Genomic DNA, 27,768 nt, shown 5'->3' with positions numbered 1-27,768 from the left:
AGGGTATTCGTTGTCTTATTCATCTCCCTTCTAGGAGCCTGTCTGTGACCATTAAAATGGATTGGACTGTTCTTACCTTTTCCTTGCTTCTTTGCTTTCACTTCAACTTGGCACCAGATTTGGAAGCCCTGGGCTCTGCTTCTTAGTATTTACCATAGTAAATTGTAAGCATAGCGGCCTCACCGAAATCAGCTGACACAGCTTGTTTAAAATGGGAATTTCTGGTTTTCTCCCTGTCTGTCCCCTTCCCTCTCCCACAAATTCAGTTGGTCGCAGGTGGGACCAAGGAATCTGCATTTTAACATTCTGCATATTTTAATACAAGATATTTCTTTAAAAAGAGTATTGGTACTGGGGTGGGACCAAGGATCTGCATTTTAATGCTCTGAATATTTTAATATAAGATAGTAGCTTAAAAAGGGTATTGGTGTTAGAAGGTAACTGTTGTAAACTGGGGGGGGGGGGGGGGGGGGGGGGGGGGGAGATGTTCCCCTGAAAAGAAGTTCAGGAATTGAGGGAGTTCTGGGATTTCCAGCCCCCAAGTCATGATCAGCTGAACCTTTTTTTCTCTCTTTCCAACCAGCTTTAGTGACTTTGTCATTAGCCAGCCTTGGACCCATGCTCCGAACCCACCAGGTATGCTATGAGAATCTGCTGTGTTTGTGTTTTCATGCCTGTGACACAGGATATTTAAAGACCAAATGAGCTAGTATCACTAAAATATCAACACACAATTAACTGTAAGGATAATCACTATTGCTTCTATACTATTAATCAAAAACAGAACCTTTTTTCCTGGATTTGTTATAGTTTCAGCTGGAAAGTGACACTTACAATGTAAACAGCATTTTCTGATGGCATAAGGCAGATACTGAACACCCCATGCAATTTAATTTAATTACATTTAATTGCTCACATGCTGCATAGAAAGACTATAATAGTCACTGTACAGCCATCAACATTAGTATTCAACAACGACATCAGGTAATCGCTTCCATTTCTTGGCCAAGTCCACTGACAAGGCCATTGACCTGATGCCAAGCATTTTGTGTGTGTTACTGGGCATCTTTCCAGAGCTCTTTGTAGGGGAGAATACTGACCCAACGAGGCCTCAGTGTTCCCGTCTCTTGGGAAGCAGCTGTTTCTTAAATTTCACCACCTCACAATCCTATTCTGCAATGGTGCTTAGTTGGTTGGTGGTCTGGTTTTGTGAGCATTTCAAAGAACTTGAATTTTTGGAATATGAAGACACATCCACAGGTAACAGGAAACTGACTGTCTTCATCTTGTCCCTAAAGGAAGCAGAAGGAGAATATACATAACCCTTTTTACTGAGCCTTTGTATAAAACATTTACTATTTTTTTCCAAACCACCAAATACTGCCGGAAGCATTAAAATCTCATTTAAAATGTATAATAATACATTTTGCTTAGTTCCACAATAATGCAAAAAATCCATGAGTATTGGCCTTTTGATTAAGCCCAGTGAAAGGTGCTGATAAAACTAAGATTTAAAACTATCGAAGGGAGGTTTTTCCCTTGATCGTATTGTCTTAGGCGAAGGGTCTCTCACATTGAAGCTCTTCAGCTGAAATGAAGCAGAAATTTGAGGTGATTGTTTTATAACCCAGATAAACCTGAAGTCATTGACTGTGAATTAACGTTACATCCACCCCACCTGAACAGTAAAAGGGAGAGAGGAGGGATGATTTGTGTCATCTGAGGGATTAGTTTGTTCCGTTTTGCCCGCTGCGTTTCCCTCCAATAGTGTTATAGAGACTCTTGACGTAAACTAGGATATACTGCTCTCAGGAAAAAGTTGAAAGAATGGTGTTTAAAATGATTGCCTTTTCTCCAAGTTTGTCCTCTGTCGGTCTCTGTCTCTCTTTGTATTAGATAAGGCCAGCATTTCACTGAGTGGCATTTAGTGACTTGCGTCCAGGGGAACACATCTGCACCCTCCCTTGGGAGAAAGGCCACTGGTTCCATACTTTGGGATCAATAAAATAATAACTGCTCTGCCATTTGTAAGCACTCACTTGACTGTTTCATTTATTCTTTACAAAACTACATGGTAACTGCCGTTACGATTCCTTTTTTAAGAAAAAAATAAACTATGGTACAAAACAGACTAATAACGCTTCCAAGGCCAATGATGGAGTTGAGATTTTAGCCATCGGATTCCAGAGGCTGACTTCTTAACCATTTTTGCTGTAAGAAGAGGAAAGGATCTAGCTGACACTCAAAACAAGGCAGGGGTGAGGCACGCAACACCGGGGCCGTGGGACATCTGCATATAACTTTGCCCAAAACTTAACTACTACTAGCCTCCTGTTGACTGGGAGCCTTACCAGTAACAGAAATAGTCGCTTCGATTAACACATATTTTGTATGTTGTGTGCACTATATACTGTACTGTTACAATAAAGTAAACTAGAGAAAAGAAAATGTTATTAAGAAAATCATAAGGAAGGGGCGCCGGGGTAGCTCCGTTGGTTGGGTGACTGGCTCTTGATTTCAGCTCGGGTCATGATCTCAGGGTTTGTGGGTTCGAGCCCCGCGTCAGATTCCATGCGCTGATGGTGCACAGCCTGCTTGGGAGTCTCGCTCTCTCCCTTCCTCTCTGCCCCTCCCCTGCTTGCTCTTTCTCTCTCTCAAAGTAAATAAAGAAATACTAAAAAGAAAAGAAAATCATAAGGAAGAGAAAGTAGATTCACGTACTGTACTGTACTTAAAAAAAAATCCGCATGTAAGTAGACCAGCACGGTTTGAGGGTCGACTGTATATTTTGATTTTAATGTGTCTAGTTTCTCCTATCAATAAAATGAATAATACAGCATTTCTAATTAAATTGATAGTCGATTCATTTTTATGAAAAGATGTTATTTTGAGTGTAGTGGACGTACAGTGTTAGGTCAGCTTCAGGTGTACAACATAGTGATTTAGCATTTCTGTGTTTTATGCTATGCTCTATATGGACCCATTCCCCTAATCTTTTTATTTATTTTTTAATTTATTTTTAATGTTTTATTTATTTTTGAGAGAGAGAGAGAGAGACAGAGAGACAGAGAGGGAGAGAGAGAGAGAATCCCAAGCAGGCTCTGTGCTGTGTGCAGAGCCCCACATGGGGCTTAATCCGACAGTGAGATCGTGACTTGAGCTGAAACCAGGAGTCGGAGGCTTAATCTACTGAGCCACCCAGCTGCCTGCCTGAGATTTTTTTTCTTAAATGCAGGAGAAGATTAGGTTTCTAGGTTTCTAATTTCTATGAAAACTAAGGAAAAATTAACATTCTATCTCTGGTGTTTGGAGAGCATTAGTTGTTAGAAATGTTGACATTGGCATTGTTCTGTAAAATGCTTCCTTGGTAGAATAATGAAAAAGCTCAGAAGCAAATTAGGTACGATGTCTGATTGCTTCAAAGGCTGGTTCAAACAAATTGGTTCCTGATAAATCTTTGTAAAATTCTTTGAGAGCTATTAGAAAGTAAATGAATTTACAAAAAAAAAATTAGAGGGCTAATGTAATGACATGTTACTTTACTAATCACCGAAGAAGTTAAAGACAAAATAAAGAACTCTAACAAAAAAATAGCGTGCTTTGTTCTTCTCAACAGTTTTCCATATTGACTGGATTTTATGCCAACCCAGCTGTTGATTTTAAGCCATTACTGACTTTCTTGTTTTAACACAAACTGGCGGTTGGCTCAGTCTTCCCCATTAAAGTAGATTCTAAATTACCAATGGATTGTATTCTAAATAGCCTGTTCCTCCGCAACTTGGAATTGGGAAAACATTTTGCTTCAGAGAAGTAATACGTTATAAACATTGGCTACGCTCCTAAATGATCACAGAAATAATATGAGTTGAAACGAGAAAGTTAATAATACTGCATTTCTCAGCATTATAGGTCTATGAGAATGTAGTGGTTTAAGGACAAAAAAAAAAACATTGTGATATGTGCACGGCACAGTTTCAAAGTATGTAGACACAGCCTGGAAAGATAGATGTCCATCAAAATCTAAATGGTGGTTTTTCAGACAGTGAAGTTATAGAAGATTTTCCTTTTTATACTTTTTTACTTTGAATATTGCATTTATGTTTTATAATTTGCGATTTTCTTTTTATAATGAACATTTAGTGCCTTTATATAACTGTATATATATATTATATACAAACATAAATATGTACACACATATCTATGTATATATGTATATTGTACATAAATAAGTTTTTAAAACAAAGGACACGTTCATTTTTACAATGAACGTTTAGTGCTTTTATATAACTATCTACAACTATGTCACTTCTTTTTTTCCCCAAATGTTTATTTTTGAGAGAGAGAGAGAGAGAGAGAGAGAGAGAAAGAGACAGACAGAGCATGAGTGGGGTAGGGCAGAGACGGAGACACAGAATCCGAAGCAGGCTCCAGGCTTTGAGCTGTCAGCACAGAGCCCGATGTGGAGCTTGAACCCACGAACCGTGAGATCATGACCCGAGCCAAAGTCAGACACTTAACCGACTGAGGCATCCAGGCGCCCCAAACTATGTACACTTCTTGTTTCCATATCCCACATCTGCTCTGCCAATAAATCTTACAGGCTTCACCTTCAAAATATATCCAGAAACCATATGTGCTGTTACTACCCTTGGCCAAGAAATGATCACTTCTCGCCTAGATTATTTTTTTTTAGCTTAAACCTGGTCTTTTAATTTTCTGTACTGTTTTCCCACAGTCTTTTTAAAGTGGGACTCCCTACACAATCTTTTATTTTTATTTTTAATGAAAAGAGCGTGTTAGGTGCCCAGAATCATTGGAAGGGAGTGCAAGGCCACCCCTAGAGTTTTGCCTTCATCTTCCCCCACTTTCTCGCTCACTCTGTTCCAATCACAGCCTCCTTTCCCTTCCTCAAACACCAGTCAAACGCCTCCCAACATCCACTGTATTTGCTGTCTTCTGTTCTTAGAAAGTTTTTCCCACCCAGATATCGTCAGAACTCTTTCCCTTTTACTCAAATGGTAAGGCGTTCTCTGGCCATGATAAAAATTTCAACAATGCTTTGCTCTGTTAGCTGTTCTTTTCCCCTTTTAATTGGTTTCCTAGTCTCTCTCATACTTAATATGTAACATAAATTATACACTGTATGTATTTTCATGCTTATTGATTATCATGTTACAAAGGAAACTTCTCCCCTTGGACAGAGATTTCTGACAATTTTTTTTTTTTTTCTGTATCCTCATGGCCTAGAATCCTGCCCCACAGGTAGTACACCTCCAGGATTATTTGTTGAATGAACGAATGCATGAAAGAATGTAATGAACGTATGAAAAAAAAAATAGGCCAAAAGGATAGAAGTGAAACTCATGATAACACTTGCCCATTGGCAGGACCGGGGACCGGGGAAAAGAGATATAGGAACCTTGTCTTAAATTTTTTTTTTTTTTAATGTTTATTCATTTTTGGGAGAGACTGAGAGAGAGAGAGAGAGAGAGGGAGACACAGAATCTGAAGCAGGCTCCAAGCTCTAAGTTGCCAGCACAGAGCCCAACGCAGGCCCAAACCCATGGACCATGAGATCATGACCTGAGCTGAAGTCGGACACTTAACTAACTGAGCCACCCGGACGCCCTTGGATTTTTGCTTTTATTAGTAATATTTTTTTTCCTTTTTTTTTTGTTATATATAAAATATCTGTAGAAAGTATGACAGAATTCTTGCAGATGAAAACAGGGGTATTTGTAACACTCACTTCTGAATATTTTTGCATTTTACAACTTTTCAGAAGGACATTATCTTTACTAGCTTTCCCATAATTATAGGACAAACCATGGACTCACAAGCATTGCGTAGAAGTCTCCTTATGCTGGGTCTGGCTCCCTTCTTCACCCTCACTCACTTCACTACTTTTGTTTTCCTCACGGTCGTGCCTTCTTCTATCTTCTTGTCTTTTCTGCTCTACCTGGGGTGATCTTTCCATTTTTCTTTGCCTGGCCCCCTGCAGCTGTCCTCCACGACTCAGGCTACGCTCACTGTTTCTATAATAGAACTTTCTATGAGTGACATACAATTTTCATCCTGTCTGGCAAAATTCAAATAAAACCGGCTCTGCTTCCGTGTCCCACATCCCGTGGGAGGTCCGGCGCTCTTTCCAATGTTCATGACCATCCCTGCTGGCCTGTCCCTGGTTGTCCCTCCCTTGGTTTTCCTGCCGCTGTTGAATTCCATGACTCCTTTATTCTCTCCACAACCACATTTGTTCCATTTTCTCTTCCCCATGATAAGTGAGAATTGGAAAGCAAGGGTGCGAGTGTGGGGAGGGGAGGTCATGCTCTAGCCTTGTAGAGGCGGAAGTTAGACTTGACAGACAATTTTGCTCTGAAAGGGCCCTTGGCTCCACCCGCTACTGGGGCCACTGTCTGACCTTCCTCTTAAAGACTCCCCACGTGTCTCTCAAATGTTTTCTCAAATCTCTCTTTTTCTCAGGCTGTGCCTAACTCTCGAAACACCAACTCATATATTTTGCAAAACAAGTTACTTTTCTCTTTGCCTCTTGGCCCTTTTGGGTTCTGCCATTTTTTTTTTAATTTATTTTTTTTTAATGTTTATTTATTTTTGAGACAGAGGGAGACAGAGCGTGAGTGTGGGAGGGGCAGAGAGAGACAGGGAGACACAGAATCTGAAACAGGCTCCAGGCTGTGGTCTGTCAGCCCAGAGCCCGACTCGGGGCTCGAACCCACGAACCGTGAGATCATGACCTGAGCCGAGGTCGGACGCTTAACTGGCTGAGCCACCCACGCCCCCCGAGCACTGCCATTTTCATATGCCCTGCAATCCACTGAGTCACTTCCTCTCTAAGAACTGTTCTCTCTCAGAGAGGAGTTCTGTGTCCAGTTCCCAAAGTGAGTGTGTCTTTTCCTTGAGAGGCACTTTATCACAGTGATCAGTTTACTTGCGTGTCTTTGTCGCCGAATGAGTGTCGAACATAACGTGTCACTTTTGCCCGTGAATCTCGTATCACCAGTGCCCAGCTCAGAGTACTGTCATTAATGCCCGATAAGTAAGTAAAGACTGGCTAAGTGTTCTGCTAACAGAGGTACCTATTATAGCGCCATTTGGGCTCAAAAATTTTTCTTTCTTTTGATTCCCTAAATGGACATGCATGCGATGGAAATTATTTTGACCGGAGAGCCTGTTTGGCTTTGTTTCCTCCACCAGATAAGACCTTGCTTATCCAGGAGAACATCTTGGTACCCATCGCAGCCTGTGCCTATAACCTAGCTCAAGGCAGACTGTACATTATTACCTGGTTACATTACCAAAACCACGCTCAGGAAAAGCTCTTCCGTTGGAACTACTGTTGGTCAAAGAATCAGCTGCCAACACCTCTTCTTCCTTGTCCTCCTTCTTTATTGAAGAACATGCCAGGGGCTTAACTCTTCCCCGAGCGTCTAGAATTCCACTCTTTGGGTGTCTTGCCCCAGCTTTCCAGAGGTCATGTGCAGCAAATGAATGAACTGGTGAAGAAATGGAATAGCGTCTCACAATCATGACGTTGCCTGTATGGGAGACCCAAAATTTTACCTTTGATGATGTCCACAAATGGCAAATTATATTAATCGTACTTCGTTAAAGCTAACTCAACAAAACTATTGCTTTTGATTACTTTTTTTCCTTCAGAGAAACGACATCTACTCACTGACTTATAAATAATTGAGTGCCAGTCACATGCCAGGAGATAGTGATGGGGATATGGCAGTGGCCAACACAAAATTCTTGCCTGCGTGGAGCTTACCTTCTTGTATGCAGACAGATGATGAACAAACCATAGATGATAAAATTCAGGTAGTGATCAATCCTGGGAAGTCAGGTTAGGCTGATAAAGGCAAGGGGAGAGAGACAGATGAGGGAGGAGGTCTGGAAGTTGTGTAAAGAGGGTGGTTGCAAAGGATGCAGTGTTAGAACAGAGATCTGGCCAAGTAGAAATAATAAATCAAGACTTTAAAATGGGGGAAGAACATGGATATTCTGGAGACGCCAACTCTGGACAGCTTCCTCTCTCCTTCCTCCTCTTTCTCTCTCCTAGATTGTAGAAGGACCTGTTCCTCATAGACTCTTATCCCCTGAATGGCCACACATAACTGAACTGGCTGTTGTTAACTGGCCCGTAATTATGTGTCTTGACTTTAGTTGGGGTAGTCACTATGAGGAAGCCTGCTGATTGAGAAATGGAAGGCCAGCAGGTATTGGAAAGAAGTAAAGATGCATTGCATGGGAAACTGGAGTTCTGAGAGAGGCAGAGAAATTTATGGCCTTAGTTTAGGAGGACTTTCAATTCCATTTCTTTTTTTTTTTTTAATTTTTATTTATTTTTAAGAGAGAGTGTTAATGGGTGAGGGACAGAGAGAGAGGGGAACAGAGGATCCAAAGTGGGCTCTGTATTGACAGCAGAGAGCCTGATGTGGGGCTCAAACTCATGACCCATAAAATCTTGACCTGAGCCAAAGTTGGATGCTTGGCTGACTTAGCCACCCAGGTGCCCCTCAGTTCCATTTCTGTCCGTGAGTGTCTTCCAATAAACTTTTCTCTTGATCTGAATTAAGTCTTCTCGCTTTCTTGTAACTCAGGCACTTTGATTAAAAGAGCTTTAAGGGAGGTTAATGTGTCTGAATTGCAGTTACTCTGTACTAATGTTGACCAGACCTCCAGTTATTACCTGGGGGCTAAGAACCGGGACCTCACGGGGTGGTGTTCATTTTCTGGAGCACTTAAGGAACGTCTGTCAAATCTTTATTCTTTCTTGCCACAGCTCTGGCATTAACTAGCATGGATGTTTAAGAAAGGCCCGCATTGGGGCTCCTGGGTGGTTCTGTTGGTTAAGTGTCTGACTCTTGATTTTGGCTCAGGTCATGATCTCAGGGTTCATGAGTTTGAGTGCCACGATGGTCACTGTGCTGACAGTCTGGAACCTGCTTGGGATTCTCCCTCTCTCTCTCTCTCTCTCTCTCTCTCTCTCTGCCTCTCCCTCCCTGTCTCAAAATAAATACATAAACTTTAAAAAAAGAAGAAAAGGAAGGCCTGTATCGTGTTTGGGTTTTAAGAGTGCTAGAAGCACAGTTATTTCTTACTTAAATTTACTGCCCACATATGCAGACTGCAGACAGCAAATTATTATGGTCATTGAACAAGTGGAGGCATCCCTGGCTTTTTATAGTTTGAAACTTTTAGGCAAGAGTTTGGGGTAAGGGGAGGTGTTTTAAGTTCAAATCTATCTGAAATGATTAACTGCATGCAAATACTATTTCTAAACTATCTCCAAACACTTCTTTGGCCGAGATCGATAACTTCTATAATTGTCTAAAAGTAAGTTTGTGACTATTAACAATCATAAAAGTTTCTGTTTGAAACAGTTACAAAGCAGTCTCCTTGTACTCAATGGTAGGAAGTCCCCACAGAGGAAATTACGCGGAGAAGGGCAAAGGGAAGTTTATTCTTATTTGAGACGTACTCTGTAGCTTGACCGATTAGCAAGTCGGTTCTTTGTTCATCTCTCTGGGTCACAAATAGTCTGTGTCCTTTGGTTTCTCATCAGTAAAAGGGAAAGGCCATTCAACACAGCATCATGGGGTCCTTAGCACAACTTCAGGGATCGCTGCCAAATGCAGGTTATTTGCCAGCAAAGGATAGGAACGCATTGCAGAAAGTTGGAGGTCCAGCAATGCTGGGGGATCTCTGTAAAGAGCTGTTCCCTTTATCTTCCTTGCAGCAAATTGCTTCTTCCCTGATAGTCCCAAGGTGCCATTGCACAGGGCAGGAGGGCCAGGGAAGGGCTGAAAGTGCTGTTTGGATTTCGTATCCACTGAATGCTTATCCACTAGTACAGATGCTTCCTTGAGAATTTATCCAACAAAGATTCATTCTAAGCAGGTGCTCTGCATTCTCATTATAGCCTATAATTTTATATATATATATAATTTTATATATGTAAATAAATATATACATATTGGATATATATAATTTTATATAATATATATATACTTTTATATATAAATATATGTGGATATATGTATATGTTTATATATAATATAAATATAAATATGTATGGATATATGTATATGTATATATATTATGCAATATACAAATATAATATGTATATGTGTGTGCATATATATATATATATATATATATATATATTTATACACCCAAGCAGCTGTGTCCCTGGGCTGTAGTGTAGCTCTGTGTCCTGAAGGAAGCAGACTTCTCCACTCATAAAATCTCATTTTGTCTCACTATGCATTTCCCAGAACCAACAGAAGTTTTCGTTCCAAGTGATTCTCTTCCAAGTCCTTTTTAATCATTAGTTCCCTTTCTTTAAAAAAAAATTTTTTTTTTAACGTTTATTTATTTTTGAGACAGAGAGAGACAAAGCATGAACGGGGGAGGGTCAGAGAGAGAGGGAGACACAGAATCTGAAACAGGCTCCAGGCTCTGAGCTGTCAGCACAGAGCCCGACGCGGGGCTCGAACTCACGGACCGCGAGATCATGACCTGAGCCGAAGTCGGCCGCCCAACCGACTGAGCCACCCAGGCGCCCCTAGTTCCCTTTCTTAAAGTGAGACTCACATTTCTGATTTCATATTGTTCCTTCTCAAATAATAGTTATTTTTTTTTTAAGTTTCTTTATTTTGAGAGAGAGAGGGGTGGGAGGGGCAGAGAGAGAGAGAGAGGGAGAGAGAGAGAATCCCAAGCACCGACAGTGCAGAGCCTGACGTGGGGCTCAAACTCACAAACCATGAGATCATGACCTGAGCCAAAACCAAGAGTCGGATGCTTAACTGACTGAGCCGCCTAGGCGCTCCTCAAAGAATAGGTTCATATTATCCTGTTTTCTAAGGAGGATTGAGCAGGTTAACCTCTGGGTCTTATATTCTCACCTATAAAATAAGGGGATTATCTCGAAAGTTGCTCTCTAATAGCAAATGTCTATGATTCAGTTTCAAGTATGAATTTCAATGGATATTGGCAATGCCTTATTAAAACTGCTAATAAAAAACTTCTGTCGAAGTCAAATAATATTCTCCTGGCATATTCAATATTAAGAATATCATGGAATATTCTTAATACGCGTATTAAGAATATCATGGAATATTCTTATATTCAATAGTTACTATTGAATATACAGTATTCACTATTACCAAGTAGCTCATGATGAGTCTTACTTGTGCTATTTCATTTCATGCTCTCAATAGCCATATGACATAGATTTTATCACTATTTCCATTTTACAGAGGAGGCAAGTGATCATAAAAGCATGTTACATTTATAGGATCACAAAATTTTATAGTTAGAATAGGCCTTGAAAGGCGTCGAGTTTAATCCATTCATTTTTACATGAGGATGCTAAGGCCAGGAATTTTATGTGTCCTACTCAGCGCTGATCAACCTTTACAAAACTGGGACTACAACTCGGTGTCCTCATGGTCAGGCCAGTGTTCTTCCTACTTAATGTCACTTACTTCCGTAATAGTGCATTACATAGAAGACACAGATAAATGCATGTGAAGTCCTTCAACTGGGCTTCTAAGAACCAGTTGAAATCATATTTCTTTCTGTGTTTTATTGATGCAACTGACAAGAGTTCCCCAAGTTCCATCAACTGTTTTCACCAGTTCTTCTCAAACTTAATGCTAAAATTTTTAAAAAAAATTGTTAATGTTTATTTTTTGAGAGAGAGACAGAGTGTGAGCAGGGGAGGGGCAGAGAGAGAGGGAGACACAGAATCCAAAGCAGACTCCAGGCTTCCAGCTGTCAGCACAGAGCCCGATGTGGGGCTTGAACCCACAAACTGCAAGATCATGACTTTAGCTGAAGTTGGACACTTAACTGACTGAGCCACCCAGGCACCCCATAATGCTAACATTCTTGATGGGAGTTACCATCCATATACAGAAGAAGTATGCTATCAACTGTGTGTTTGGTTCTTTTGTTTTTTTTTTTTTTTAATGTTTATTTATTTATTTTGAGGGAGAGAGAGAGAATGAGAGAGCTTAGTGAGGGAGGGGCAGAAAGAGAGGGAGAGAGAGAGAGAGAGAGCGAGTCCTAAGCAGGCTCCTAAGCAGGCTCCACAGGACCCAACATGAGGCTCAAACTCCTGAACCTTGAGATCATGACCTGAGCTGAAATCAAGAGTTGGATGCTTATTGACTGAGCCACCCAAGTGCCCCTGTGTGTTCAGCTCTTAATAATAATCTAGTCTCCCCTAAGCTTGATGTCATTCAGGCCCTGAGAGGTTATAGGGTAATGCCCTTTTTCTTTGGTGTAAAACTTGCAGAATAGAGATACTAAGACTCAAGTTACTTTTTCATTAGGATAAGCATCATAGAAAATAGATTTGAAGGAGTGTCGTCTACCTTTGGAATAAGGCAGTGGTTTTCAATCGGAGGAAATTTTGTCCTTCAAGTAACATTTGGAATGTCTGAAGACATTTTTGACAGTCATGATGAATGTGAGAGGCAGATACTAGTGACATCTAGTATTTAGAAGCCAGGAACGCTGCTAAACATCCTACAGTATCCAAGGAAGACTCTTACCAAGACAGAGACATTTAGTACAAAATGTTCAAGATTGCAGAGGTGGAGGAACTTGGGGGGGTGGGTAAGGATGTATCGTTCTTTCTTTTTTTCTTTTTTTAGACGAGGCGGAAGTCTAACCTCCTTATCAGTTATTCTTTCAGCTCTGTTAAATAGGCAGCAGAAAGAACTACTCAGATCCAGACTTGCACTTGACAAAAAGGGTAAAAATCCTTATTGGAATCTGTTCCCAGCTTTGAAATGTAGGGCCCCGTGCGCGAGAGAGACCTCTCTAACAGAGAAAACCAGCTGGTGGAAACAACATGTTTTCTTGCCGAGCTGCTCAGAACCTCAAATGGCATTGCCCGAAGCCTTTGCCAGATGATATTAAGAAATTTGAGTATTTAATCATGTACCTCAGTTTTATTTGAATATGTTGGATGGAGACAAACACTGACAATTTAAGTGTAGAACGGATTTTTCGCTCTGCTGATTTCTGACTTTGTGTGTAGTCTTTGCAGTCAAAATTCTTCCCCATAAAACGTGAGAGGCTTGAGTATTAGAATATATTAGACACTGACCCTGAGTTTGAAGTCTTCAGCGTGTAGAGTAGGTTGAATTATGTGCAACGTACATTCCTACGGGCAGTAAAGTTCTTTGTAAAGCACGGATAAGAAGCAATATCTGCCATTTGTTGTGTATTTGCAGGTGCTATACTAAGCACTGGGTCTGTTATTGCTGTGAGACAGGTACTACAACCGCGTGAGGTGGGCGTCATCACACTCCCAAAGGTAGAAAACAGAGGTGAAAGATTTCTAGTAAGGGTCTCTGAGTCAAGTGGATAATGAATGAGAAACCATTGGCGGCCATATTTGTCGGACTGTAATATCCATACACTTAACTCCGGTGCAATGTCGTTAACTTAATACGTGAGCGTGCCATTTGGCATTCATCCATTCAGTGTTCTATCATGTGGCATTTAAATGCTTGAGGTCAAGAAGGAAAAAAGCACATTGTTTTTAAGGTGGTTGATTTTCACAAACCCGCCATTCTTTTCTTTCCAGGAATATCTGGAAACAGTTTTGAGGCTGCTAATATATGCTGCTTGACGATGCTAGCGATTTTCTTTTTTTCCCCTGGGGATTTAAAGCTAATCTACCAGGAGGAAAAGAATGGAACTCACCACGATAAATACCAACTTATGCAGTTATAGAAAAGGCACAATAAACCTGATCTTTAGGAGACCTTTGCAAAGGTGGGCACAGCCCAGAAGAGGCATGGTCATTCGGTACCTTGATGTTCGCGCCCAGCTGGTGCCGCATCGGTGGAAACAGCACTGTAAAGGGTTGCTGGAGATTTTTCAGATGTTTTCCCGAGGTCGCAGGGGTCTGTGACTTCCTCTTCCCTTTGATCTCCCGATTCTCTGCATGGGCCGCCTGAGGTTCTCAGACTGCTTGAAGTCAGCGTCATCCGGAGAAATTGATTCTCTTTCTTCAGCTTGCTGATCTCTGCCCGCATTTCCTGGATAATTCTTAGGAACTGGCTATTCGCGTCCATTCGCCTCTTCTCAGGTCGCTCTGATTTCCTCCTCTGGGAAGACAGGTCACCTTTTGCTCGTGAACCAAACGCACAGTCTACTCAGTGGGACTGGCTGATCCCACCCATAAACCTTCCTGAACAATAGATGTCACTCTTCTCTATGCCAGCTTTCAGCACCTGGGGAGCTAGACTGTCAGGGAGGTAAAGGGTTTCCATGACTTATTCATTCTGGGTTTTGTTTTTCAGAACAGAGCTTTTCTCTGTATCTTTCATTTCCTATCAATCCACAGTTCTGGAATATTGCTTTGTGTTGGAAGAGAAGAGAGCATTCGAAAAATTTCCGGGGAGGGATAGACTTTTTTTGTTTCTGTCATGAACTCACCTTCCTGCTCAGTTTTCTCTGTTACTGCTTCTGAAATAGAATGTTTTATAGACTCACTGTCACTAATACATTAAAACTGGCACATAAAAATGTCTTTTCTAGAAAATATCTCGTGATTCTATACTTTGGGGTAAGTTATTAATTTTGACAGCTGTTGGTTAAGAGTCACGGTGACCGTAGGGGACATGTTATTGCAGTGATATTATAATAAAAGATAATGACACTTAAATTCCTCAAGGACCATACAGTCACTTTTAGGTATGCATTTTTGCTCTTACTTGGTTGTAGAGTGTTTGCTTGGGCAAATGTTGCCCAGGGAAATTTTGGGAACGTAAGAAGGTATAGGCTGAACATTCATCTTGAATGAGAAGGACATGTGACAGTTAACAGCTTTCATTACCTATTTCCTGAAGGGGTTTCTTTGTTGGGAGTGAAAAGTATGAATCTTAAATAGCACACATTCCAGATAGCATCTATTTGGAAATTCAATTGATGTTTAAACATATATGCACTTTTGCGATAGGACACGACCGTTTATGTGGTTTTTCTCTTGCTAAGTCTTGAAAATCCAGGGTGCATTTTACACGTAACAGCCCATCGTAATTCAGACACTAAATTTTCATTGGAAATACCGACTGTGTTTTCAGATTTCCCAAAACTGACGTTTGCAAAAGTGGATTAGCCCGCTCCAGTGGTTCTGAACATACTTAAATACACATGGGTATCAAGTCAGTCCACACGAGCCTCCCTCCAGCTCAGTGGGAGTAAAAGGCAAGTTCCCACAGTGGGCACCAAAGTATCACACTGTCTGGTCTCTGGCTCTGTCCTGATGTCATCTGCCACTCCTGCTGGCTCCAACACTCCACCCCGCCCTACTCACACTGGCCTCCTCAGTTCCGTAAACACTACAGACACATTCCCGCCTCAGGACCCTGGTTTCGGCTGTCCCCGTGGCTGAGAGTGTTTCCCTCTAAATAACCACGTAGCTAACTCTCGTCTTCTTCATCAGCTAATAAACCACTCTCCTCCAGCCCTCAGCATGAGTCTGCTAGGTGGGAATGCAGTAGACCTTTGGGTTTTCCCACATCTAAGGAAACAGTTTAAGAAACGAGACGAGCTGCACTAGGCTGCCTGCTTTCCAGACAGAGTTGGCACGAGTACCTTCCTTCTATCCTCCTCAAGTAAATGAAGACACAGCATGTCCTTTTTTGGGACATGCAATCGTGCCTTGTGTAGGGCTGACATGTGGCTTCCTTATCTGTCAGAAACTTCAGTCTTAGTCAGTGACAGGGGATGAGCAAGGTCAGATTAGAACTCAGGGGTTTTAACTGCATCACCACCCGACCACATGTCCTGCGTGGAGATACCCGATTGCCTTCCCCTCTAAGACGTAATAGGAAGATGTCACTTACGTGAAATCTTATGTCTCACTTTTCAGGCAAGCATCCATCCTACTGTTATAAATTATTTAAACAGCTGCTGAGAAATTCTACTTTTGCAGGATCTGCTGAGAATTCACTTTGACCTTGAACTTGATATGTAGCTATTGTCAGAGTGATTTCCCAGGTGACCGGAAGCATCTGGTGTTGCAATGAGGCCGGACTAGAGAGCGCATTTGACAGTTTGCCATCTTGCTGTTGTTTTGACATCTGAGTACCACGCAGTGGCAGAGCAGTCGTGTGGAAAGGAAGGAGGAGACGAGAAGTTTTTGATGGGCACAGCATCCATGCAGTGCTGATAAGTCTGTGAGAGGGATGTTTAAGGATGCCCTGGGTCAACTCGCATGAAAGAGATCAGCTGCCTCCCTGTGCAGCCGGATGGGAGATGATCTTGCCTTAGCTGGCTTTGTGAGCATGAAGAAACTTTCCCCGAGACAGGTAGGGGGGAGGAACAGCCACAGTCTGATTGGCTACTGTTGACCTGTGATGAGTTTCTCATGAGCATAAGAATTTCAAGGCCTCCTTAAGACTGACATGTGTGCAAAGAATTTGCACTGATATAAGGGATAAGGCAAAATCATGGGTCCTAAGGTCCTAACTTCTGATCTGTCACTAACTTATTATTAAATCTTATGCAGAAAGTATGGGCATTGCAGAAATTAGAAATCGACTGTCTGAAACAGAGAGGCCAGTAGAATAAATGAATGAGGAAAATGCCGAGTTCAGCAGCCACTCACCTCCAGCCACTGGTTGCTAAAGTCTAGTTCTTTGGACTTTCCCAAAAGAGCTGGGAATCCAGATTTTATATAAGATCTCCACAATTTTTTTTAATGTTTATTTATTTTTCAGAGAGAGAGAGAGAGATAGTGAGCCGGGGAGGGGCAGAGAGAGAGGGAAATAGAGGATCTGAAGCAGGCTCCACACCGACTGCAAAGAGCCCACAAACCATGAGATCATGACCCGAGTCAAAGTCAGACACTTAACCCACTGAGCCACACAGGCCCCCCAGATCTCCACCTGTTCTTTATTTTTATTTTTATTTTTATTTTTTAATGTTTATTTACTTTTAAGAGAGAGAGATAGAGACAGAGAGTGAGAGCTGGGGAAGGGCAGAGAGAGAGAGAGAGAGAGAGAGAGAGACACAATCAGAAGCAGGCTCCAGGCTCTGAGCTGTCAGCACAGAGTCTGACACGGGGCTCAAATTCAAGACCATGAGATTATGACCCGAGCCAAAGTCAGACGCTTAAGCCACTGAACCACCCAGGCGCCCCAGATCTCCACATTTTTAAAGACAGGCACGTAATTCAACCTTTTAAATAGACCATGAAGACTCCCCCTCCCTCGGCCCCCCTAAAAAACATTAGAGGGAATGAATTGATTCTCTTGGTTTCCATTGTGTGTGTCTTCCAGGATGCAGAGTCCTTCCTTTTTCCCATGCAAAACTAAGGACCAGAAAAGTAACCTCACTTTCCAAGATCAACTTGCTTTAGTGAACGTTTACCGAGCTACTGAGCGCCCAGTTTAAGCCTCCAGGCAAGGTATCCTGTAAGGATCTGGCTGTGTGAACTTTCACTGTAAGGCCAAGCCATTCCTTTTTTCTGAGCCTGTATCTTTACCTGTAAACGGAACATAAGGACAGTCATCTCCATGGATAACAGTGAAGACTAAAATGACTTTACAAGAAGTGCTTTGAAATGGGTCGGTTTTCACGAAGTGTGAGTTGAATAACATCAGATTTTAAAATGGAACATTGCTGGTTGTTCTTTTTGCCATCTACTGTCAGACTGCAGGGAGAGGTCTTGGGAGGTGAGGTGGGGAGGGGGGATGGGAAGGCAGAGGAGAGGAGGGAAAGAGAGTCTGGTCTGATGCAAGCTTTGGCACTTAATAGGCTGTGCAACCGTAAGCAAGTTGTTCCTTTCTGCTGAGCCCTGATATTTTTGCTTTCTGAAAATCCCTCTTGTAACTTAAGGGTCAACTGGAGAGAATCGACATCTTTCCTATATTAAGTCTTTATTATGACATTTATTCTGGTCTCCTATTAAGTGCTTCCATGGGGTTTCCGAATTTCATCCACAGGAATCTTGACCTCATGCTATGGAATACTTTCATTATCATGTAGCTCTAAATATCTCGTCATTTCTATTGTTATCATCGCACGCATTTATTCAAGAAATGTTTATTTACTCCTTACCACGTGCCAAGCCCTGTGCTCAGCGGTGGACGTTTACTAAAAAACAAGACAGACAGAACCCCTTACCTTAGTGGAATTTATATTCTAGTCGGGAAGACAGCAAAGAGACACAATAAATAGGCAAAAATGCAAAGGACATTAGAAGGGATGCGGCTGTGGAGAGAAATAAAGGAGGCCAGGTGAGGGCAGTGAGAGTTTGAATTTAAATTAATTTTAAAGCAGAGCGGCTAGGGAAGGGGTCACTCTGAAGGTGGCCTGAGGAAGGCGGGGCGCAGATCTATGGGAAAGCAGCGTGCCTGGCAAAGTGAGTGGAAAGAACACGGGCACGGAGGGAGCTGCATTCCTTTCACGTGTATGGGCATCACGGAGACTAGCACGATTTGATCGGGATGGGTAATGGGAGAAAGTGCTAGAAAGAGTCAGGAAGGTAAAGGGGGAGACGGAGTAAGTGGCCTTTCTGGGCTACTGTATGGATTTTGGAAATTATTTTTCCAAATAATCAATTTGTAAGATCCATTTACACTTAATTATTATTATTGTTAAAAAATTTTTTTTTAATTTATTTTTGAGAGAGAGGGAGAGACAGAGCGCCAGCAGGGGAGTGGCAGAGAGAGAGGGAGACACAGAATCCGAAGCAGGCTCTGGGCTCCGAGCTGTCAGCACAGAGCCCAGCACAGGGCTCGAACTCACAAACCGCACAATCATGACCTGAACTGAAGTCGGGTGCTTAACCGACTGAGCCACCCAGGCACCCCAGCACTTAATTATTACTATTGATACATTTCGACTTACTTCTTTATTCTCTATTTGCAATTCTTTTTTCCTTTCCTTCTTTTTCTTCCTTTACCTCTGTCCTCAGATGGCTTAATAAAATTGCCTTTCCATTGGGGCGCCTGGGTGGCTCAGTCGGTTGGGTGCCCGACTTCGGCTCAGGTCATGATCTCATGGTCCGTGGGTTCGAGCCCCGCGTTGGGCTCTGTGCTGACAGCTCAGAGCCTGGAGCCTATTTCAGATTTTGTGTCTCCTTCTCTCTGTGACCCTCCCCCATCCATGCTCTGTCTCTCTCTGTCTCAAAAATAAATAAACGTTAAAAAAAAAAAATTAAAATTGCCTTTCCATAGCACAGATAGAAAAGGACACAGCCTCTGAAAGCAGGCTTTCTGGGTTTGAGTTCTGGCTTCACCACTTTTTGGCAGTATGACCTTGGGTCAGTCACTTCTCATGCCCTTGGCCGCCTACCTGTTGGGAATGGTGACCAGGAGCACTGTCTCCTGGGGCAGCTGTCAGGGTGACCGGAGGCACTTCAACAGCGACTAGCAGATAGAAGGGCCTCAAAACGTGTTCGTTGTTCCTCTGTGGGCTTGAAAACTATGTCTGGGCTGTATTTCTATTCCTTTGACATACACTGTTAATTTTTAAACACGTATATTTTTTAATAATGTGAGAAGTTATTTGACATTTCTTCTTCCTCTTGATCCTCACAAAGCCTAACATTCTTTAACTTTCCCTTGAATATTTCCTATTTGTGATTGTTATTTATTTATTTATTTATTTATTTTAATGTTTATTTTTAAGAGAGAGAGAGAGACAGAGCACAAGTGGGGAAGGGCAGAAAGAAGGAGACACAGAATCTAAAACGGGCTCCAGGCTCTGAGCTGTCAGCACAGAGCCTGACATGGGGCTCGAACCCACGAACCGTGAGATCATGACCTGAGCCGAAGTCGGTCGCTTAACCGACTGAGCCACCCAGGCGCCCCTGTGATTGTTATTTAGAGTTTTTTTTTTTTTAATGCTTTGTTTCTTGCAGTCATAAGATTACTAAATTTAATGGTATATTGTGACTCTTTCTGGAATTGCCCTGTCTTTTCCCAGGGTTTATCTTTCTTCTTGCTTTAGTGCATTTTCTTTTACCGTTTTTTTTTGTTTGTTTGTTTGTTTTGAACTTTATTTATTTATTTTGAGAGAGAGAAAGACAGAGAGAGAGAGGGAGAGAGAAAGAGAGAATCCCAAGCAGGCTTTGCCCTGTCAGCACAGTGCCCAATTCTGGGCTTGAACTCCTGAACCACAAGATCATGACTGGAGTTGGACGTTAATCCGACTGAGCCACACAGGTGCCCCTTTTTACCAGTTTTTTTTTTAATTGAAGGTCTTCAGGCATCTGAACGATGGGCTCAGCATTGACCAGGAGCTGCGCAGAGAAGGGAGAGGGGCTCGAACATGCTTGCCACAGCAGATCTGGAGTTGTGGCACCCCAGCTGGGGACGCCAGGCAACAATGCTCCCCACCAAAGGTTTTCCTGAGGGAGGTCAGAGTGGGTCCTTCTACGGGCTGCGGGCCAGCCTGTTTTCTGGAAAGGATTGAATGATGGTTCCCCCAAGTAAGTTTCTAAATCTCAATGCCTGGACCTTGGGACCTTATTTGGAGAAAGGGTCTTTGCTGATATAATTAAGAATCTTGAGATGAGATCACTAGTTGCATAGGATTGGTGGCTCCTGTGTTGGACGGGCAGATGTAGAGCACATCCATTGCCCTGGAAGATCCTTTAACAAGGCTGTTCTTGAGTACGTTGCTTGTATCAGGCAACATTATATGTAAGTGTGTGTGTGTGTGTGTGTGTGTATGTGTGTACACCCTCACAGGTACAACACGTAAAATCTCACTGAAGGAATCTCTGAAGAATGCAAAATTACTGCGTCCAGAAGCAGTCCTCAGCGTGCGTCAGGCCGGCCCACGCTCAGGCAGGTTCTTTCTCCCGACCTGTCCAGCTTTCCTCCTCTCCCCTCACTTCTTTTACTGCCACAGAATCCCGTGGGAGGATCTAACAAGAAAGAAGTATCTCCCACTGGCTCTTGAAAATTCTCTGACTGACTCCATATTTTCAATGTTTTTTTTTTTTTTTTTTTTTTCAAGAGAACTTTGTTTCTCTAGACAGGGATTCTCCACGTTGGCCATCTCTGTGTGCCTGGGTGCTTTTATTTTCAAGCTCTCTCTCTTCTCTAAAAGTTATTGTCACAAGGTGCCACCGTGACCAATGGGGACTGCCCCATTTGGTCTTTCAGGTGTGTTGGGCTAGAAAAATCCTGAAAGCAATCTGTGAGCATTGACATTCTTCTTTCTGGTCGCATGATGATGATTGTATGAACATCCACCGTCATGGGCTACTCTGTTAAGATTATTCACACAGAGTCGGCAGAATGCTGTGTCTTTCCAGGAGGCCATTACTCATAAGTTCTATTCCTGAGAGGAATACTGTTGTGCAAATAACAAAAAAAGTGACCCATTTAGAAACACATCTGCTTTGGGAAGCCAATTTGCCAGAAATGTGTCTGGTTTTATATTGCCTATCCTATTTTACAGATGAAGAGAAATCTGTATCGTGGCTTTGCTGAACCTTGGTCACTATTAATTATTAATGAGATGGGACTTTGAAAAAAATTCCAATTTCACTTAGAGTCTTGCATAGCATGATGCTTCTGCTTTGACCCCATTTATTTTAACAGTGTTAAACATACTCAAATGTCTGCACCAGGGCCTCCTTACTTTGGAAAGACTTTCCTTCTTTCTCCCAAAGGGTCACATTCTATTGGCTCATATTGCAGAATATTACAAAGCTTTCCTCTAGGACCAGTTTTTGCAAATAGAAGCACCGAAAAGGGTAGTGTCACCTTTTCAGTCTGTGTCTGCTACCAGTCCCGGGAGGTCATTGCTTCAATAGCCTTTATGATGACAACCTTTTGCTTATTAACATTCTCTTTACTGAAAGATGGCGACTGTTCTGTTGATCTAGATCCCCTTCGAGTATTTTCATTATGCTTCTCACCAGCCAGCATCTTGGACAGGAGTACAGAGAATTGTGTTTGAAATGGAGGAGAAAAAATAAATAGAGAAGGAAGAAGCCAACATTGTAATGACTTCTGGTTGTCAGCGTTCTGAAATTAAAAAAAAAAACAAACCCACGTAATTAATTATATCAGGGTTGCTGTGTTTGGACACTTCGTATTCCATATGCTTCATTCATCTACTGTTGGGTTGATTCTTCAGCTGTTATTTCTTTACAGTGACCACACAGATAAGTCTCACTAAAATGAGACTGCAGTGCTTTAAAAGATGTTTATGTTATGAGGAACAGCGACATTCTTGGAGGTAATAATACCATGTTACATTTGTGTAGTGAGTGACTATTTATAGAGCATTTTCCCATTCATTGTCCTACTTTGTCCTGAAAGCAATCTTGTCTTAGCGAGTGCTGTCTTGCACCATGATGGATAGGATGCGACCTTTGCTGCTAAGTGGCCCTGAGTTACAGTTCCATCTCTGTCGCTTTCTAGATATAGGACTGCTACGGGCTGAAGATTTGTGTTCTTTCAAAATCCGTATGTTGAAGCCCTAACCCTTCAGTGGGGCTGTATTAGGAGACGGAACCTCGAAGGCACTAACTGATTACAGTCATAAGGATGGGCTCTGATCTGATAGGATTAATTCTTCCATGATGAAACACTAGAGAGCACAGGCTCTCCCTCTCTCATTCTCTCTGTCTCATTTCTGTCTCCATGCACACATAGGAAGGGCATTTGAGGCTGTCTGAAAGCCAGGAAAAGAGCTCTCACCAGAAACAGAACCTGCAGGCCCCTTGATCATGGGCTTCCAGCCTCTAGAATTGTGAGAAAATTGATTTATGTAGTGGAAGCCATAAAACAAAGATCCTGGACACATTCTTGAATATCTGAGCCACTTCTGTATCATAGAGGCCCGAAATGTCAGATCACAGTGCCTCAGAGTCACTTCATTCACTGTTCTGTTCAGTGATCAGCTTCTCAGACAGGCTTTCACTGTCTAAGAGAGCTGCCACTCTCACATCCTATCTCCCCACCTTGTTTCATTTTTCTTTCTAGGACATATCCACTCGACATGATACTATTTTGTTTATTTCTTCATGCCTGTGTACCTCTCCCACCAGAATACAAGGCATCATGAATGGAGGCCCTTGGGTCTCTTTTGGTCTTTGTTGTATCGTTGTAACCTACAAGAGTGCCTGGCACATAGTAGTTTCCAATAAATGTTTGTCAAATACATAGGTTTCTGGAGGGATTAATGGAATGCATATGTATTGAATCTTAGAGAGTGTCTTTCTCATAGTAGGTCCTCAAATGAAGGCAACTATGATTAAAATCATGGCATATGAACACAAATTTTACTTTTACATTTTATCAAAAGGCACTTACTTAATTCCTCCCTATATGCTAGCCACTAAACTAGGACATGCAAACAAGTCCAAGGTCACACAATTAATTTAGAAGCTGGTAAGATCTAGATCACTTGGGAGTATGCAGATCTTTTGGAGGTTTGATCTAATCTTTCCATTAATAATTTGTCTGCTTAAATTATCCAAGTTGAAAATACGGCAAAATTATTTTATTTTGCCTCTAGAACCCATCTGCAAAATGAAAGAGAACAGGCAGAAAATTATTTCAAGGCAATTAGAAGACTATTTTGTATGTATTGAAAGGTTTGTGGTTGTTGCAACAACACAATGATGTGGCTAATGGGAAGAGACCAGATGACACGATAGAAAGATGTAACTAAAAAAATAAGCAGGTGGAAATTTATTGAGGTGGCTACACAAAGAAGAATATTGATACTCCCAAAAGGAGGTAACAAATTCTCAGTTCTCTAAGGTCTGCCAGAACATAGAGCTGCTCATAGAACTGCCAGAATCATAGTTCTTCCAGGCACAAGACACTGAGAATCTTTAGTTCACTGTTCCCTTAGGGATTTGGAAGTGTTTAATACCTTTTGGGCCACCGTCGTCTACCAATTCCCATTCCCTGGCACCTCACCTTTCCAAAAGCTCTGGTTACAAGTCCATGTTGTTGATGAGGAGAGGATAAGGAATGTAAACCACTCCTGTACATTCTTGGGTATTTGCCAAAAGATTAGGTCAATCAAAGACATCTTCTAGACCAATGAGAGAATAGTTTGGAGACAGTGGGCATTGACCTAGGAGTCTAACATCTGTCAAGTAAAAGCTCCCAAAGAAGTAAAGAACAACTGTGGTAGATTAAATATGTCCACAAATTCTTTGCAGTTCCTCCCATTGAGATATGGAGCCTGTTTTTCCAGTCTTGAATCTGGGTTGTTCTTGTCACTTGCTTTGGCCCATAGAAAATGATGGAGATGATGTGTGACTTCATTCAGACTTTAGGAGTTCCTGAGGTTTCCATTTCTGCCTTCTCAGATGCTGCGTGGAGACTCCCACATGATGGATGAAGAAGCCCAGATGGAGAGAGTGTTCCAGTTGAGTCCAGGCCTGGCTGACTTGCCCTCTGAAAGCATCTGCGTGAATGACCTCAGGCAAGACCAATGGAAGAGCCAACCAGCTAATCCACAGAATTTTGAGAAATAACGAAATGTTGTTTTAAGCCTTGAAGTTTTTGTTTTTGTTGTTGTTGCTGTTTTTTGAGAGAGAGAAACAGAGTGTGTATCTGTGTACCTGTGAGCAGGAGAGGGGCAGAGGGAAAGAGAATCCCAAGCAGGCCCCATATTGAGCAAGGAGCCCCATACTGAGCTTAATCCCATGACCCTGGGATCATGATGTGAACTGAAATCAAGACTTGGATGCTCAACTGACTGAGTCATCCAGGCACCCCAAGCCTTGAAGTTTTGAGGTGGTTTGTTATGTAGTGACAGATAACTAACAGAGGAATAATAAAGGTTAGAAAGACGAGAGGAGATACATACCTGAAGAAAATATATCTGACGTACATTGCTGAAGAATGGCATGTCTTCTTGAGTATTGCACAGGATGAATTTTTAAAAAGGATTCAGATCTGGATACATCTTAATGCGTCCACTATCCAAATCCCTAAGATGAAAAGAAAACCGTAAAAATTTCCAGAGCAGAAAACAAACAGATAAAGAACAAAACAAACGCCCCCCTGTTTTCCTAAAAGATTTGTCGTTGGCAGCACTGGATGATAGAATAAAAGGAGAAATTATTATCTAAGTCCTGATTTAAATAATTTTGATTCTAGAATTCCATACCCAGCCAAACAACATTTAAGTGTAAGAGCAAGAAAAAGAAAATTTAGGATCTGCTAGGACCCAGACAGTTTACCAGCCACAAGCCTTCTCTGAAAGAGTTACTCAAGGATATATTTCAGCAAACTGAAAAGTGAATCAGAGAAAGAGTAACACCTGAGATATAAGAAACTGACAGGTAAACAAAACCAGTCAAACATAGAGTTACCTTATTAATCTTTGATGCCTAACATGGAAAACAATTCATAGTCACTTATCTGGAACTAAAGTCCCGTAGCTTATGACCTGACATATGTGGGACTGGTAAAGTGATGGAGTGCTAAGTTTCTTTTCCAGTTTAGGGAAAAGTATAAATATTGACTTATTTCATGGAACTATAGAGAACATAGGTTTTGATAAGCATGTTAAAAATGTAAAGGTAGTACTGGACAAAGAGCAACATGATGCATAATCTTCTAAACCTCTAAAGTCAAAAATTTACACCACCACCAAAAACCCCACTTGCTGGTTGATAGAAAATAGAAAATACATCTAACCATTTCAATGGTGCCATAATTATGGATGGATGAATCTCACAAAGATGAATTTGTGAGAGATGGATGAATTTCACAAACATTGAGGTTTGTGTGTAGGCTACTGTACATCTAGCTCAATGTTGACTGCAATGGAAAGACTTAAAATGACACAGAAAATTAACAATAGGAGACAAGAATGTGCTATACCGGGCCTTCCAATTCAACGCAACCGACTGAATGTGTGTGTTTATCTCCACTCCCTCTCACAGCTCCATTAAAGAGAAGGGAAAAGAAGGTGTGGCTCTACAAAGAGAAAGAAAGAAGAGGCAATGGCAGTTTTCTGAAGCCAGAAATCAGAGAGAAAAGTGGTAAGTGACCCGGCCAACCAGAGAGAGAGGGCATGGGAGCCTGAGTAGAATCCTTGAAACAGATGAATCAACATGAAAACCCTGAGGATTTGAAATGTCAGGTACCTATAAATGTGTAGCTATTGGAAAGCTCAAGACAAAGAGAATCATTGAAGCAGCTGGCTTCCTAGATGCCCTCCTGGCCCCACATATCCAGTTGACTTCCCAGGTATTAGTATAACGCTGGAGATTTATTCTTGGGGAAGGATGAACCAAAGGGTCTCTGAACGGGGCACACCAAGTTCAAGTTCAAAGTGTGAATGCTGTACTGCAGACAGAGGATTAAGTGAGTATTACCTATCAAAGGGTGAAAATGCTAGAACTTTTTTTTTTTTTTTTTGGCAAAAAAGACTTGTAACTCTTAGTTAATTTTCTCTGGTTCCTGGGACATTGATATCTATAGATATTATTAGTTGATGATTCCACCCATGGGAAGGCAGCTTCTCTCCCCCCCCCCACCCCCCTGCCTCCCCGCCCCTTGCCATCACACATACAGCTGAGTTCATGGTAGCTTGTCCCTTTGAGTATGAATGAGTAGGAAATAGATAACAGACAAGGGAATTATCCAGTGTGAAAGACAGAAGTCCAAACAAACAAACAAACAAACAAACAGAATAAAGATGCTTGTAGGAAACAGAGACAAGTGTAGGGAGAAGAAGAAAATTCAAACAATTAACTGTAATTAATATTCCTGGAAAATAAGTGAAGAATAACATTTGGGAAACAAAACAAAATACATATAAAAATAGAACATTTAGAAAAGTAAAGCAACTTTGCAAATGAAAAATAAGCAGAAATTATGAGGCATAGTCTCTAAAGATAGTTAATATGCACAAAAGGAGAGATCTCTACTCCTATGCCCAAAGAAATGAAAAAAACCCAGTTGTGTCTTAACAAGGAAATTCAAATGAAATTGAGAATATTAAAAATGAACGGCAACCTTGTGGGATTGACTATAACAATCTTCACAGGAAAATTTATGCCTTAAATGCATTTTTAGATGTGTTTACCGAATCTACTTTATTTTTTCTTCTTGGCTCACAGCTAAACTACATTTCCCAGCTTCCTCTGCAGTTAGATGGAACCATGTGACTAAGTCCTGGCCAGGGGAGTATGGGAGGAAGTAATGATGCTCCTTCCAGGCCTGACCTCTGAAACAGCCTGTTTGCCAAAACCTCCTTACTCATTCTTTCTCTCTCCCTTTTCTCATTAGTTGCCCAGATGGAGGGACTCAAGGCAAGTAACGAGTGCCAGTAAATATTACCCTTGCTTTTGTTGCTGTTCAGGCCATTTCCGCTTTCCACGTGGGGATGGTGGTGTGTGCGTGGTGGGGGAGGGGGAGTGCATCATTTAACCCTGGTTCTTCCGCGCTCTTAGTTCCAGACTGACAGGATACCTGGTAGTTTATCACAAAGGGAAAAGCATATTTGAAGTTCTTAACTCAGGGGTGCAGTAGCTTGGAGAGGTTTTTTTTTGTCACAAACTGAAATGCCCCGTGGGTGCGTGTGCGATTCTTTTTGAGAGTCTGAAGCAATTCATTCATGTATTCATTTATCCGTTCATTTACATGTTGGGCATACTTTTTAAGTATCTACCTATCTAATGTACTATACAGGGCGTGGAGACAGACAGGTTTCATGCCTGAATAAGAGAGACAACTAAATGAGTACCTAAGGGGCGCCTGGGTGGCT

General features: G+C 41.7%; 1 protein-coding gene and 1 long non-coding RNA gene across 3 annotated transcripts in view; one reads left to right on the top strand and one right to left on the bottom strand.

Moving 5' to 3' along the window:
- LOC144617117 (uncharacterized) overlaps window positions 1-24,503 on the top strand; it is a 49,463-nt gene extending 24,960 nt beyond the window's left edge. For both annotated transcript variants that reach the window (XR_013557173.2, XR_013557172.2), the window contains exon 3: window positions 24,353-24,503. This is a non-coding gene — a long non-coding RNA (uncharacterized LOC144617117). The remainder of the gene's footprint in view (window positions 1-24,352) is intronic.
- Window positions 1,169-14,123, bottom strand: CCDC195 (coiled-coil domain containing 195). The gene is made up of 4 exons (XM_060623907.1): window positions 13,859-14,123; window positions 7,326-7,556; window positions 4,191-4,198; window positions 1,169-1,324 (listed from the first exon to the last, which is right to left on the bottom strand). The coding sequence occupies exons 1-4, from the start codon at window positions 14,121-14,123 to the stop codon at window positions 1,169-1,171; spliced, it is 660 nt and encodes a 219-aa protein (XP_060479890.1).
- Window positions 24,504-27,768: the final 3,265 nt, after the last annotated feature.

This window comes from Panthera onca, chromosome C1 (genome assembly GCF_046562875.1).
Source record: "Panthera onca isolate mPanOnc1 chromosome C1, mPanOnc1 haplotype 2, whole genome shotgun sequence".
Classification (NCBI taxonomy): Eukaryota; Metazoa; Chordata; class Mammalia; order Carnivora; family Felidae; genus Panthera; species Panthera onca.
Note: the sequence above shows the minus strand (reverse complement) of the source record. Positions and strands in the feature narration are given on the sequence as shown.